The sequence below is a fragment of the Penaeus chinensis genome, chromosome 13 (assembly GCF_019202785.1).
Source record: "Penaeus chinensis breed Huanghai No. 1 chromosome 13, ASM1920278v2, whole genome shotgun sequence".
NCBI classification, from domain to species: Eukaryota; Metazoa; Arthropoda; class Malacostraca; order Decapoda; family Penaeidae; genus Penaeus; species Penaeus chinensis.
This window is the reverse complement of record NC_061831.1, coordinates 3,204,914-3,220,974: the sequence shown is the minus strand read 5'-3', so window position 1 is coordinate 3,220,974 and position 16,061 is coordinate 3,204,914. Positions and strand designations below refer to the sequence as shown.

General features: G+C 37.5%; 2 protein-coding genes across 5 annotated transcripts; one reads left to right on the top strand and one right to left on the bottom strand.

The window, feature by feature from the left end:
* Positions 1-3,849: 3,849 nt before the first annotated feature.
* Positions 3,850-8,443, bottom strand: LOC125031470 (28S ribosomal protein S2, mitochondrial-like). 4 transcript variants are annotated; one of them, XM_047622264.1, is made up of 4 exons: positions 8,246-8,443; positions 5,136-5,237; positions 4,699-4,985; positions 3,850-4,368 (listed from the first exon to the last, which is right to left on the bottom strand). In XM_047622264.1, exons 1-4 carry the CDS (start codon positions 8,283-8,285, stop codon positions 4,012-4,014), a joined length of 786 nt encoding a protein of 261 aa, XP_047478220.1. In that variant the 5' UTR covers positions 8,286-8,443; the 3' UTR covers positions 3,850-4,011. The 4 variants fall into 4 exon arrangements, with proteins under 4 accessions (XP_047478220.1, XP_047478224.1, XP_047478221.1 ...); XM_047622268.1 differs by lacking the exon at positions 8,246-8,443 and adding an exon at positions 7,313-7,331; XM_047622265.1 differs by lacking the exon at positions 8,246-8,443 and adding an exon at positions 6,351-6,512.
* A 217-nt stretch (positions 8,444-8,660) lies between these two features.
* LOC125031469 lies at positions 8,661-16,061 on the top strand. The gene is made up of 6 exons (XM_047622263.1): positions 8,661-9,104; positions 10,880-11,019; positions 11,152-11,311; positions 14,256-14,531; positions 14,792-14,930; positions 15,108-16,061. Exons 1-6 carry the CDS (start codon positions 8,803-8,805, stop codon positions 15,315-15,317), a joined length of 1,227 nt encoding a protein of 408 aa, XP_047478219.1. The 5' UTR covers positions 8,661-8,802; the 3' UTR covers positions 15,318-16,061.

The following is a 16,061-nucleotide window of genomic DNA, read 5'->3' as shown; positions in this document are numbered from 1 at the left end:
GTTTTGTTTATTAGATTTTAACCTTTCTATCTTCTAAGGAAGTGCCTGAAATGTTCAGTGAGCACGTGAAAAAAGTAATGTTAACAATTAACCATTGTATAACATTAGAAAATGAGAGGAAAACTTGGTATTAAAAGAAAAATTAATTGAAAGCATAGGTAAAAGGCTTGTTCCTACTTTTTGAGTCAAATTAAACAGGTTCTGCTAGTAGCACAGGCCTAAAAAATATATTACAGGTGAAAAAGTTTTTTTTTTTTTTTTTTTTTTATGAGCAAAAATTTAAATACGGCAGAATAACCTTGTGGACAGATCAATTTCCCACAAAGCTAGATTGTACTGTTTACAGCACCTGGAACCAAAGGTGAAAAAAATGACAGATTTTAAAGGCATAGATAATGCAAATTGTTTTTTTTTTTTTTTTTTTTTTTTACAAGCAGCTAAATATTTGTGTATGAGTCTATAAGATTTGAAATAATTAGTAAACAGTTCACTGGATAGTTATTTTCTCTACATAAGGAAGAATAGGGATATACTGGCAGTTGTCAGTACTACCAGTTGATGGTTGACTGAAATATGGCCACTGTCCTAAAATTTCATCCAATTTACACAATCGCCTAAAAATCCCTCCCACCCCACCCCCTTCTACCCCAGCTCTTACTCATTGTTGACCTTGGCCCACGTCTCCTCTAATTTGCATGGGCTCCTCTTCTCCCCCTCTTCTTTTTGTTCTCTTCATCCCCTTTTGTCCACTTCCTATGGTGTAAAAGCTGTCCTGAAAGGAAGAAAGGCTGGCTTTGTATCCGGGAGCCATGGGCACAGTATTCCCGTATGGTGACTTAAAGGGTAGACTGTTTCTTTTCCCCACTTATTTTGGGCTGACTCACCTATGTAAACGTGATTTCTTTGGTTTCCTGACCCCTGATACTAATACCCCCTCCTTGTTGTTAGCTGTCAACTCTATCCATTCCATGTCATCCACCCAAGTCAATACTCAGCCTTCAGAATACACCCCTTCCTCTCTCCTAATGTAATCCACTTCATCTTCTACTGCAGTCTTTTTTATTGTCTGCCCCTCTCCCCCTTATTACTATTCATCCTTTTTGTTTTCCTCCCCACGATACTACCTAACTCCACACTACACCCTCTACTTCCTACCCTTGCCATTCTTTATCTACAAACCTTGAATACTCTTTGTAGCCTTGCCAAGTGGGATCAATTCTTTCATTCCCTATACAGCCCCTTACTCTGACCATACCCTTCTCTACCAATAGTGTCTCCAAAAACAAGTAAGCAAAGTTTCCTTTTGCAATCTTTCCCATCATTCACACCTTGTCACAATTACATCTGAGTCCAACTATTTATCCTGACTGACCCCCCCCCCCCCCCCTGGCAATCCTATTCATGCCCAACCTCACTCCTCCCTTAATACTTATACCAGAATTGTTTCCATCTCCCCAACTTATTGTTCTCTTTACGACAAGGACTGGTCAGATAGAAAATAACCTGCTTGCCTGCCTCATTGACTATGATGCAGTGGCAGTACAATGTAACACTCTTCCTCACAGTGGCCAGTGTAATACTGCCAAGATTAGCTTCCATAGACTTGACCTCCCCCATAAAGTTTATATTGGTTGTGTCCTGTCCTGACCAACCATATCAGTCCTTTCCCCATCAAAGTTGGAAACCCAACCAAACACTCGCTCCATTGCCCGCTGCCCTCTATGTGCCCTACCAACATGCTTGAATCTGAAGTAGCAATTCTCAGATTTAGGCCTTACTCTACATGAGACAGGAAAGTACACTGACAAGGTTTTGCTCTTTCTACTAATTTTAAAACTCCTTTGCTCCACTCCCCTCCCATTTTATTGAGACGTCTCAGCATTTCCCCAGTATGTCTTCCCTCCACTTCAAACCTTCCTACCTCTAGTTCCTCTCTCCCCCCCCCCAGCCAAATTCCTTTTCCAGTCTAAGTCCAGACACTCCTTAAGTTTCCCCTATCCCTCTTCCTCCCACTCTCCCCCAAAACACCCATCCTCTCCTTCTCTATGTGCACCACCATTCCCTCTTCTTTCCTCATTATCCATACCACTCCCACTTGTCGCAACAGTCTCCTTGTCTGGCTCCTTCCTCCGACATTCTCCCTGATACTTCACCACCTTCCCTGTTCCTCTAGATTCTTCTACTTCTCCAACTGCCATTTCTACCCATGTTACCCATTGATTGTTTCATAATGGCACTTTTCAGTTTTCCTCACATGGTTATTCTCTCTTCCTCAGATACATACTCTCCATTTGATCTAATTGGCCAAAACCCTCATCCCCTTCCCCCTTTACAAATAGCCACCATACTCCATTTGCTTTCCCCTCTTTACCCTTTTCTCTACCATACTATCCTCTATACTACAACCTTTGGCATCTATTTTTTTTTTATCCTAATTGTTAACCCATTTTAACTCTCTATACTACTATCCTTGACCATAGTGCTATTTGACTTTTGATGTCACTATATGTTTTCACTACTTCCAGTCGTCTGGCCTCTCACTGTGACAATAGTCAGTCATGTCCAATAGAATTAGCCTTGAGAGTACTGTTTGCTATGCACAACCAAATGTGTGGATCTGGGTATTATTCATCCACAAACCAGAATGTCCTTGTGTTCAGCACAATACTTATTGCAAGTGACATGATATTGCCACTTGGATGCTCCAGTAGGAATTATTTTATATTGAAATTTTTCTGCAGCATCAACATATAAGGTCATTGGCGGCATGTTCAAATTATATAGTGATAGTGGGAGGCTTAGGGGAAAAGCCCACAGGTAAGGAAGTGCTATATGACATCAAAGGTCATATGGAACTATAGTAGAGTAGTGAAAAGGGTTAGGAATGGGTTAATTATTAGGGTAAAGTTACCCTAAGGTTGAGTAGTACTAGAAGGCAATTTGGTTGTGAAAAGGGTATAGAGAGAGAGAGAGAGGAGCTAATGATGTGTAGTTTAAAGTAAAGATTGTTAGAAGGGGGATGAGGAAAAGGAGAAGAAAAGACCATGCAAAATTAGTTGAGGCAATTCAAGCTTTTTCCCCACTTAAAGTTGTTGGAGAGGATGTGTTCCTTAGTCCATTTGGAAATATCTTGAAATATCTAGTTCTTCACTATGATGGGTTTTTTATCTTATGCTTCATACTTCCAATTTCTTTCATTTTTTTCTTCTTTCTGCATGAACATAAAGCTATATGGCAATTAACTTTACATGGCTCTTTTCAACTATTTAGAGGAATTATATGTCATTACTAGATATTGCCAAAGTTTTCCTGTCTTACAGTAGTCTCCCATCTGAACACTTCAGTTTTAGGCTGCGAAAATACATGCTATACCCTATTATAAATATTATATAAACACTGAAAAACAGTATAATCTGTCATGAGCATAGTATGTTTGATTTAATAATTGGTCTTTTTATGCTAGTAAAGCATGGATATGTCAAAAGGGTATGTATATAAGAAACATTAATTTGGAATTTTGAAACTGGACCCTTAAGGAAGGAATTTCAAAGGTTGTTCATCACTCTAACGAGTCCTACACTAATCGGCTCATTAAGCATTATACATCATTTTAACAAACAAACATAAATATTTAATTTATCAAGTGTCGCCAAACAGAAATAAACTGTGACGAGATTTGTTAGGCCAGACAAACAGCTTGTTTTCTCATTACTTACTATAGCTATTTCCACATTTACAATACATATGTATGAATGTACATAAAAATCACTCAACTGGATACTAGTAGTTATTATTAAAGCAAGCACACCTATCAATGTCTGAAGATATATTAATGATATTAAAACACTGTTTCATCAACTTTCTTTTATACAATATGTACAGGAAAAATTGCCAAGATTCATTGTTCATATTATAGCTAAATCTTCTTGCCTTTGAACTTATTACACTGTTGATTTACATGATACATACAATGGGAATCATACAATAATGAAAACAAAAACAACAAAAAAATTACAACCCTGACAACTCCTTTCTTTTTTCTTTTCCCCTTAAAATTGCATTTTTAAACAAATCACAGTACAATTTTACAGCTGAAGGAGTGTCATCATTTCCAGGAACAGGGTATGTGATAAGGTTTGGGTTACAATTAGTATCAACAATACCAACAGTAGGAATTAACATCTTTGCTGAATCCCTGACTGCAGTATGCTGAGTGAGGACATTGTTCAAGGTATTAATAAAGATTACGAGGTCTGGTAATCGAGTTTCACATCCAAACTGGATGGTTGAATTCGTGAGGATTCCTCCTTGCCAAAATCTGGTGTGGGCATACTCACCACAATCTTTGGCTGTGTTTTCTACCAAATGCTGGAAATAAATATCACTCAATTAGTTTATTCAAACTCCTGAAAATTGCTATGGAACAGAATTATCAAATACAGTAGACAGTTTTGTATTTCATATGGGATATTACTAATCAAACAAAGAACTATGAAATGTCTGATTATCTAGATAACACTGAAGAGTGATCTTACAGTTCAGGTTATGAGTAGAGAACTTAAAGATTAAATGATGCAGATCTCAAATTTGAAATATTAGATCTCTTCTAAATCAATACATGGGTATTAAATGTCCTAATTGTTACTGTTTTATATAAAACTATAAAAAGGCTACACAATGAAGAAGTTCAAAACATACCTGAAATTGTGGATTCCTACAGACGAAAAGTATGATTCCTCCACGGTAAGCTATGTGGGCTGTGAAATTCAGAGCTTCACGTAAATGTTGCGATGTCTGGTCAAGATCTATGATGAGATGCCCAAGGCGAGACCCAAAGACGAAGGGATGCATGCAGGGATCAAGAGAGCCCTCTTTGTGTCCAAGGTGAACTCGAGCTTTGAAAAGGTCTTCTACAGTAAATAAATTGGCAACTTTAAAATAATCTGGATACTTCAACGTTGCCCTCATTTGTTCTTCTTGAACTTCTGTTAGATGAAAAAGTGAAGAGAAAAATTAGGAATGAAATTTAGGACAAGAATTATAACCCTGTCTACACAAGTATTATGTCCACATCTATTATTATTGCCATATAAATTTTGATCTAAAATTAAATCATGAATTGAATCATTACTTACCTGAGTCACTACCATTTTCCCTCTCCATCAGCTGTTGTTGGTTGTGTGCAGGTCTGGAGAGTGATGAGAGCTGGCATCTTTGAATGCCACGCAAAAGTCCGGCTGGAGACACAATTTCACATTGTACATTAAGAAATCATTTTAAATCCTTACAAATGATATCCACCATTCTACATCCAACATTTAAAATATAATAAAAATAATAAAAAGAAACAATAAAATTACAACCTATAGATGTTACTATGATTTACAATATAATGACTTATTGCCAAAAATCATTACTTTTTTGGTTATACAAATGCCCATATTTGTGTCTTCATGTAGACTTATAAAGTGAAAATTGCAATTAAAAAAACAATACTGATAACCATACCAACACATGTTTAATTTGTAATTATAAATATATAAAGCTATTTGGATTCTGGGAAATTTGGAAGACTAATTTAATTGGATGAAGTTAATGGCTAATAAGTCATTTTGAAAAAATTGTAGCATACAGATATGTAACCTTTTATTTAGTACCCTACTATCTGTTGAGCTCTGGTGTCTGCACCCTGGGAATGCAATTTCCCATTCAGAGACTGTTGAGGTCAGGATAATATATAGATCTTAACCCAAGCATATATTTGCCAATTACATTTTCTAACCAAGTTAATTTGCATTAAACACCGTGAATTTGTAGGTAATCACACACATTATTGCTCTGCATATATATATATATATATATATATATATATATATATATATATATATACATATTAAACAAACATGCATGCATTATAGATGGCAAGAATTAAATTGTGTGTGCATTAACACAATGAACACCAAATAAGCATTGTCATTGTTTTTTAAGAATAAGCCACATGGTCTCCTGTCACTTTAAATGATAAATTAGACAATGTATATTATAGCATTTCCCATTAAAGATTTCACCACAAACTAGGCCTTCCTCTCTCCATCTTTCTCCTACCTCACTCTTGCCATCTCTAAAACTTGAGCATGATTTTTAAAATTCACCTCATGCTTAAAATAATTTGAAAATAGCACGTGTCTATAAAACCCTTTTACTCCCAATCAGATAATGCTTGGACAACCTGTATACAGATATATATACAGAAAATCACAGAGCTTAAGAACTGACCACATACAAAACATACATACCCTTAACACTAAAAAAACTGACTATTCTACAAACCAAAACTACTTATCTATTACCTACAGAGAATAAAGCACAGCACATATACAATCAATGATGATATCCTATGGCATGTTGCTTCAGAAGTCACTGAAACTATATTATCAAACTGATGTTTTTTCTGTTTCTGTTTCCTCTTCTTTTTCTTTTTCTTGTGTTTCTTTGATTTTTCTGGTACTTCTTCATCAGTTCTGTTTAACCAAATCAGTGTTACATTTCTTTCTTCAAAAACTGTATCACTAACACTTGAATTTGAAATATCACTGACTACAGGTGAAACATTTTGTGGTATCACATGTATTTCTGATTTGGAATTTTTATGCCCAAAAGAGCAACCTTCGACTGAATCATCATCTACAGTTTCCTTGCTTTTATCTCCTGGTTTCTCTATATAAATGCACTGTGGGAATTGTAGCATATCATTCAGAAAACAATTCATACAACGTAGTGCAATTTCACTGATTCTGTACCATCCAGTTGTTTTCAAAATTGCTACAGTCAAAGGGTCAACAACAATAGTTCTAGACTCTAAGTTCCCAGGTATCATTATAGAAAAAACACCAGAAAAGAGCTCCACTGGCCAGTGTATTCCGGTTCTTGATGTGGCCAAAGCTACTCCTCCATTCGGGGTGAGAGGAGAGTTGTTCTTGTCAAGTGTATCATTGCTATTATACGTGTCATATTCTTGCTCAGCTAAAGAAACATCAGTATATTCAAAAGGTTCTTCTTGACTAAAACTTTGATTGTATGAGCTACAATTTACTGTCTGATTTAAGTATTCTGGGAGTCGCAATGCTGCTGCTGTTAACTGTGGTGACTGAACAATGATTTCTTTCTCACCTAAAACCTTCAAGACATCTCTTCTTTTCCAACACAAGAGATTTTGATTCAAATTATCCAATGAAGCGTGTGGGTCTCTTTCTACGTCACATTCTATGAATTCCATGATACTTCTGTAATTGAAACCCAAAAGATGTATTACCTCATGGACAATTATCCGCTTCAGCAACAAGGGTGTCAGTTCAAACAAGCGGTCTTTGCATACTATTACTGTTCCAGCTAAAGGCCGCCCACTCCGTTCGCCACCAACCAGTGCTGTGCTAAATCGGCATGTGGAGGAAAGTGCATGTGAATGGCTACAGAATATATCTGAACTGGACATTATGTAGAGTATGAAGTTTGTGCCATCCCTGAAGCCCTTTCCTTCCGGTAAGGAGTCTGAATTACAGCTGGGGTCATCCTTGCTGAAGACCTCCAGTCCCTCCAGATGGGCCTCGGGAATGAGAGCCTTCCCACAGTAGTCCCCCGTGTACCTTGCAGACACGCCAGCACACTTGCCAACATTGGGGCCCTCAGTGTAGAGGGCGACACAAGCACTTATGTCTCTTGGAAGGCGGAACACTGGCCCTACATCAGCATGCTTCAATCTCACCACTTGAGCCATGTATGCCACAGCATGTCTGATCTCCTTCTGTGTATCTGGCTCAATTGAGCTATCTACAAACTCAATATGAATCTTTAGCTCTTTTCCTCTGTGTGTGTCTGACGTTGCTTGTGATCTCGCCGCCAGAGATACTATCAGCAACAGAATAAAAGTTACTTCCATCTCTGGGCACTACGCAGAGGGTTGTGTCTACAATTAGCATATTTGTCGGGAGTTCGGGGCATGAATGGGGTCTTTGTCCTTAGCAACATCCAATCAGCTTCTCTCATCCACTAACTCATAGCAAAAAAAAAAAAAAAAAAAAAAAAAAAAGTAGTCCAGCCGACTACTACTATAGACAACTGACCAATACTCGTAAAGTGATCAAGGACGAGGTTGTTTCCGAGACTGACTTTATAACATGGACTTCTCGCAATCTTACGGCAAGTATAGTTCTCCTAAGAAAACAGCCCCATAAGGTACAATACTTACAGCTTAGGTAACGTGAGATCCTCCTGCCACACGCCGCCATGGTCAGAAAAGGAGTCGGAGAGGCAGAAGCGGCCTGAATTGAGCCTCAGAACTCGGCGAGATGTTGCACGTCCCGCCGCCCTTGGTTCCGCTTCACACACGTAGATGGCGGTTCGGCCCGGCTGGTCTTATAGGACCTTTTTCTCTCTTGCCACGATCTTTGTCTTTGATTACGGCTCTTTTTAATTGGCTTCTGCTCTTCATGCGTATGATTTTTTTTTTTTTCATTCCTTTCTGTTCAATTCCGTGTTTTAACACTGCCATACATGATAAGGAAAATAGTTCAGGTCGATTAGTAAACTCTAATGAAGACATTTGATATCATTTACAGCAATACTCGGCATTTGACATCTCTGGTATATTTCCATAATTCGAGAGACGATTCCTCGGTTTATCTCGCTCGCGCTTCCCGCTCGTCACTCGTCTCCCGTTTCTAGAAAATAAACAAACCAAACGTTGCGCCACGGGACCCGAGGGGAAACCTACGGAAAGTGTTGTCGAGACTCAGTAGTGGCAGGATGTCAGTTGCCAAGGAGGTCACGTGTCACGAAGGAGGAGGAGTGACAGCGGAAAGTGAGCACATCATCTTCAGCGGCGAGAACGTGACAGGAGATTTGTGTCGCAAGAGCGAGGGGACAGAGGAGAGTCTTCCCATCTTGAAGAAGGTGGGCAGGAGGTGGAAGTCCCTACCCGCGCAGGGAGATGACGTTACCATAAAGGACCCCAAGCTGAGGCAGGGGTATCTGGGGGACTTGAGGAAGAAGTCGGTCATTGAGCTGGAAGATGCACTCTGGAGACAGGATGCCATACTTAATAATAAGTAAGTGGAAGTCTAGGGTGGTATTCACGAAGGGGATAGACTTTGAGACTTGTTTATGACAGAAAGAAAATTTATGACTCCACAATACTTAAACAGTAAGTCAGTAAAAGTCTAGGTTGGTATTCACAAAGGTTCATAGACTTTTAGACTTGTTTATGATGGGAAAGAATATGAATGTGGCTACGTTTATAGTATCACAATGCAATGTCTATTGACAATTTCTCTGGGTGTTCAAGTAACGCGTGCACAGTGTGGAATTCTCAAACTCTGCTGTTATCATAGTACCGAATCAATCACAATATTGTCTAATGCAGGTGTACGCTGCAGACCAAGTGGTTTGTTATAACGCTACAAGGCGTGACCCGGCAGTAACAGATGAAACATAGTCACTTCGAAAAAATATATGACTCCACAACTTGCATGAATTCTTTAGAATGATTTTCATAACATTATTCCTGCAAATGTGTGTAGTAGAAGGTGAAAGGAATTCAGAAAATATACCCAGTTTAGCATATAACTCTTCACAAGAATATCTTTCCTAATAGATTTTTGTCTATGATTCATCCAGACACAATTTGTAGTTAACACTGACAAATTTAGCAGTGTCCTCCATGCATAAGGATTGTCTTTAAAATGGCCATATGAAACATGAACATCAGCAATGCAGTTTAACATATGTTATAGTTAATTCCACGTAAGGAAAATGTTGTGGCTCCTTTTGACTTATTGTCAGACATTAATTAAGCCACTTCCTCAATTTTATTTGATGACAGATGATGTTAATTAGCATTTTAATTTCTATATTTGTTGATTATTTTCTAACTGGAGGTTGTATTAAAGCATAAACATAGGTAGCACCATTCTCTCTCCTAGCCTGAGGGGACCCCTCCCCACTGTCTCTATAGCTGGGGTTCCCTATCTGGGGGCCATGGAGCAAAATGGAAAGATGTAAAATTAAACAGAAAATCATCTCACCTACAGTACCTACATTTAATTATCTCTCACACTTTCTCTCTTCTAGAAAGTGATCTTGTCCTAAGCTTCTGACACCATTAAAATATTCATAACTAAAGAACTGAAACTGAAGGGATGACAGTCACTGAACTGGGTTATTGAGATTATTATACATTGGTCAGGGGCCACAGAATGAAAAAGGTTGGGAAATACTGCTCTATAGGGTACAGCAATGATAAACAATTAGATGCTGACCCCTTGTCTAAATGACTGGTGATGCATAACACGTAGACAGGATAGTAAGAGGAAGGTGACTCAGCTGCAGCTGCAGTGTGCCTTTTTGTTAGTATATCTGCTGTAGGTTGTGATGTTCACAGAAGTAGGCCTAGGCAAAGATCAACTTCCTTTTCATCATCACTTTTTGTCTTCATTTATTTATATATTTATTGACTTATTTTTTATGTATTTTTTCTCAAAGTAGAAGAAAAATGTTCTGACATAATGAGCTGTTATGGCCTCTTAAACTACAATTTCTTCCTTAATGATCCAATACAGCTGATATAAAATCCAGCTATATAGAAGTCCCCAACTCCATATCACAATATTTTCAACAATTTAAGTTGCTGTGAGTGGATGTATCCTGAGTGGACTTAGCCTTTAAGCAGCACTCTCTCTGATCTTTTTCCTTTATTTATGGCACTACTGTTTGTGTCTCTAAATTATATTTTGCAACACTTTGTCCTCTTTAAGAATATTATCTTTAGTTTTCCCTATCTTAGTGTGTCTGTACCCTAAAGATTAACCAAAATTATATTTTTCAGAACACTGCTGGCAAAACTTCCAGACAAAGGTGAACGCCTTAGAGGAAGGCGGAGGGAAGTTGCTGAGGCTCTTGAGGAAGTGAGAGAAAGGGAGAGGAATTTGAGAACAGCGGACCTTCCTGTTGACGTTCAGGCACTAGGTTTGTATACATTTACTAATAGGCCTTACAGAAAAAAAATTATTGTTGCAATTGTATTTTTGCATTATTATTATTATTACTATAGATATTATGTTTTGGGAAACTCATTTCATTTACTAAAAAATATTACAGAATGGAGAGGCATCAATGGGAATGTAAGTGAGAGAGTTACAACCACTAGACAGCCAAATGGTGATGGCATTGATAGTGATGAGGATGAAAATTTAGACCCTCTGGAGCTCATGGCTCAGCACTCTTCTTGCATCAAGAATAAAGATCACAGAAAGTCCTGGTAAGTTCTTCAGGAAAGCTTTGTTTGCATTAAGTATAGCAAGAGAATTGAAGCATAATGAGAAGGAAAATACTGGAAATATATCTGTATTAATTTTTTTTTGGATAGCGTGACATACATTTTAAAAATATATGTTATTAGTATTTTTAACTCAATGGGCACAGATGGAAAGACTACAATGCCATTTCCACTGTAATGAAAGTTCAACTATTGTCTTTACACATAATGGCTCTTAATCACCAAGAAGTCAGTTATTAGTCTTACCTATCCCACCTGTTTACTCTATTTCTTGAATTTTTGAAAGCTTCATTTTTATTATCTTATTGTCTTTAATGTTATTCATATTTTGATAACAATTTGATAATCATTATATCAATAAGAATACTAACTGTCAATATTAACCCAATATGCATTGGCTTTTTCGGTGGCCGTGCGGTCCGCCAAATGGTGTATATCTGTCTGGGCCGTGCGCGCGCTCTGGGTTTTTTTCTTTTGTTGCGCTCACCTCACTGACTCTCTTCTCAGCTGCTCACCGAAATTTGATGAGCATGAGTTCTTTGACATCAACTTTTATAAGTACTCAGTTTTACTTGTATTTCCATTTTCAAACACTCACCTTTGCCAACTTATTGACTTTACCAATGTAATAGTCAGTTGAAATGATAGTGAATACTCCATATGAGGTATGGGAACAAAAAAATCAGGATTGCATCATTTTTTATTTTGAAATCTTTTCAAAATGGAATTACATAGTTTCTATGAATGGAATAAGTATATACATGCACATACATGTAAAAAAAACAGCATAAATACATATTACATATATATTTATGTACACTTCTTCATGTGATACTCCTTGAAGCACCCACATGTACAGAAGGCAATATCACATACCTTGCAGGAATTTTTCACCATTTTCCTTGAACCCCTTGTAAAACAAACATGGCAGCGCCGGTACTTTACCAGTTTCTTCAGGAAATGTTGGTGGTCAACAGTGCGAGTCATTTCCTCCTGGCTAGGGCAGCCAGTGGCATAGGGACGTATCCGAGGAAGATATTCCCTCAGCAGCCTCTTTGCAACTGCTATTAGGAAATTGTACTGCTTTTGGATCGGCCCACCAACAAACTTTTAAATCAGAAAGGCATTGACTATCACCATCTCTAGAAGGTAAAGGAATACCTTATACCTGGCAATGGGGTATGAGTGGGAGAGTTGATCTCCCACGTCAACCCCTTTCATGGCGATGATGTGATCAACAGCAGCGACTGGTTTCCTTTCAGTGTCAGTATTCCAGGCCACCCTCCCGGTTTCCACCATTTCACTGTTGTGTATCGTGGAAAGCATGTGCAGCATTCACTTATCTTCCCACTTCAAGCACATGAGACTGGTGGATGTGCCCTTACAGGCCATTTCATACCTCCTCAGCTTCCAAGGGAAATCTGTTGGCATAAACCTATGATTGGGACATACGGTACCAACAAAATTAGTTTTGTGGGCCATTAGCAAATGAAACAGGGTAAGGGAACTGTACCAGTTGTCAAGGTACAATTCGTACCGTTTCCCTAAAAGGCCCGCTGTTTCCATAAGGCTAAGTACAACCTTCTGCGAAGCAGGCATGTCCCCCCATCTTTGCTGCTGTAGAGCCAGATGGCACAGGTGTAACCTGCTGCAGCCCTGTCAGATAGGCACAGTTTGTACACCTTTAGGCTAAATCTCGACCTTTTAGAGGGGTTGTACTGTACAAAACCGAGCCAGCCTCTGCAATGTATGAGAAAATGGAATTAGTAAACAACTAATAGTAAAAAAAGGTCGCAACTTTATCGCATAGATCAAAACACAAGTTGCAGTATGTAAAATATGCAATATCCACAGTAATCTTTAGTGATGGGGTGAACACTTTTTTTTTTTCCGATATGACAGGGCGCAGCTTCCATAGCCTGTGGTAGTCGTCCATGTTATCCAAGAAATGTAGCATAGAAGAGATCTGATCATAACAATCTCTCGGCATAGTTTTTCCGAAAAAAGGCGTAACTATCACCTCATTGACAGACCAGTACATGGTCTGTAGAGGGTTATGGCATGCTCCCATTACATACCGCAGGCCTAGGAACACCCGAAAGATCAATGCATATATTTATAGGGACTGCTAAACCTGCAAAAACTTCAGTTGTTTTCCATTATTTCTGCTAAAAATAACCACACTGATAAAGAATGAATGAATGCTTACCGGCAGCTCTGGCAAAGTCAGAGGTGTCCACTTCCGCTCATGGGCGCCATCTGAGGGTGGGTGGGCCATGGCATATTCATTCATCGGCTCGGCACAGCCATGATATCATAGTTATGCCACCTATGCACATTGGGTTAATGGTATTAGAAAGAAAAACACATTTTCCTGGAAATTCAGGAAATGGGGAAATCCTGTGAGGTCACAAGGGCCTATTAATTAGTTCCTAGGTGGCCAAGCACTTGTGTAGCTATCTGTGTGCTGCAAAATTCACAAAAAAATACCTGTAGTGAATTGGTTAAAATGAGATATCTTCTTATGTTGCAAATACAGAACGAATGTTCAGTTTTAGAATGCTCTAATTTCTTTGTTTATCAGTTTTTATAATGGCACATTATTAAATGCTGCATAATGCTACTGTATTAAGATCCATGAAGCAGTTGTCTTATTACCAAGCATTTACTTCTATGTGTATACAACAGGAAATTTCTTGTTTTTAATAATTATTTAGCTTATTAAACTTTAAGAAGCAACTTGTTTATAAACATTTTATTAATATTGAAAACTAAAGCTTTTTCTTTTTTTGTTTATTTTACTTTTTTTTTACTATTTTTCCTCTGTTCTCTCTTCTTTTTGCTCTTTTCTTACTTCTTGCTTTTCCATTGTCATCCCTCTCCTTTATCTCTCTGTTTTAATGAAAGATCTAATATAAATACCCAGGTCTGAAGAGGAAGACCCAGCAGATGTTATATCCCGTGAACTGAAGCAGATGGAATTGAGAGATGCACAAGAGTCTGCAAACAATGAAGAAGAGAGAACCAATGAAGGGAGAGGCAAAAGCTCTACACATAGAGAACACTTAGGAAATGAACAGAAGGCCATTCACAATCAAGTCCCAAGCCATTCTGCGCTTGATTTTGGTACAAAGCGCATTCAGATGTTAGAGTTACGGCGGTTAAGAAATGGTGAAGTCAGAGAGCCTTTTAAACCGTTTAGGTATGATTGACAGATTTTTTAAGTAAATGTTTCATATATAAAACTTATGCCTTTTTACTTTAAAGCATAGGAATATGATGATAAATAAATATTAGCTTTTTAAGGAGAACTAAATAATTAAGTATTCATTAATTTTTAAAGTATGTCAGTTCTATTTGTAATGTATAATATGACAGTTCACCATAATATATATTTCACTTTGAAGAAGGCAGGTTTTCCTAGTAATTTTTATTTATACCATCCATGGTCTCCTTTTTCAGACGACTTGAACATCCTCAGCCTCTTCCTGATATCCAAAATATAATAGATAGTCATAGACCAAAGTCAGACCGCCAAGCCAAACTGATATCACTACAGGAGTCTATAGCCCTAGAACGTAGCTATCTCTCCAAAATGAAGGTGAGTGATCGCAAGTGCTTGATGGCTATAATATTTTGAAACACTTTTTTGAATCCTTTGACATTTTCAATATTGTCTGAAAATACCAGAGGGGTAGTTACTTATGAAAATTATTGCACTTATATTTTTGCATGGATGGTATATAATTTTTTTTTTTTTTCCTTTTCCTTTTATAAGAAAAGAGAGATGAAAAAGACAGTGGAAGCACTTGCACATATGAAAAATACAAAAATGGAAATTGGTTTACCTCCCAAAACATCATGTTTGAAGTACAGGGATGTCAATGTCGATAAGCATCTCTTGGACTCGGATGAAGAGGACAGTTGCTACTTACCTGCTCACTCAGATGTTTATGATGATGACGAAGAAGAAATATATGCAGATTGATTGTTACCACATTTAAGATTAAAATGTAGTATAACACAAGCATACTGCATGATTAACCCTCTGGCTTTGTGTACCATCTCAACTTTGAACAACTGAGCTTATTTTGTTAATTTGAATCCCAGTACACACAAAAAATGACCACAGATCATACAAATGTAGAGAGCATGTGTTACTGATTACTGTCATTATAGAGGTTATAGTTTATGGTAAAAAGTACAGTGCAAAGAGAAGCAGGTACACGGTTATAGCCAGGTTTTGTAGAACTGGAAGTCAGACACGTATGTTTACACCTGGATGCTATGCGCTAGATGGGCAAGGCTGAGGGTGTCTCTGTGGAAAATATTAATTTTGAATAATATGTGAACATATAATTATAAAAATTATAAAAAAAAGGAAACCACCAAAAGATACATATTATATTAGATATCTTTATTTTTTTATCATATATGCCACTCCCTGCACCTTTAGGCATAAACAAATGTTTTATATCTTTTCAGGTTGAAACATATTTGTAAAATAGGAAAATTTACTCATGTTTAACCACTGTCTGGGAGCTAAATGGTGTTCAAATTTCGAAACATTGATGGAAAGTATTTTTCTGGATTTTTATGAAAATGCCTGTTAATATATAAAGGAGTGATATATTATTATTATTATTTTTTTTTTTGTCAATAGAGTTGTTTTTTTCTGTACATTTGTAAGATGAAGCTACTTTTGGCCAGATATATATTATTGAGAAAGCTA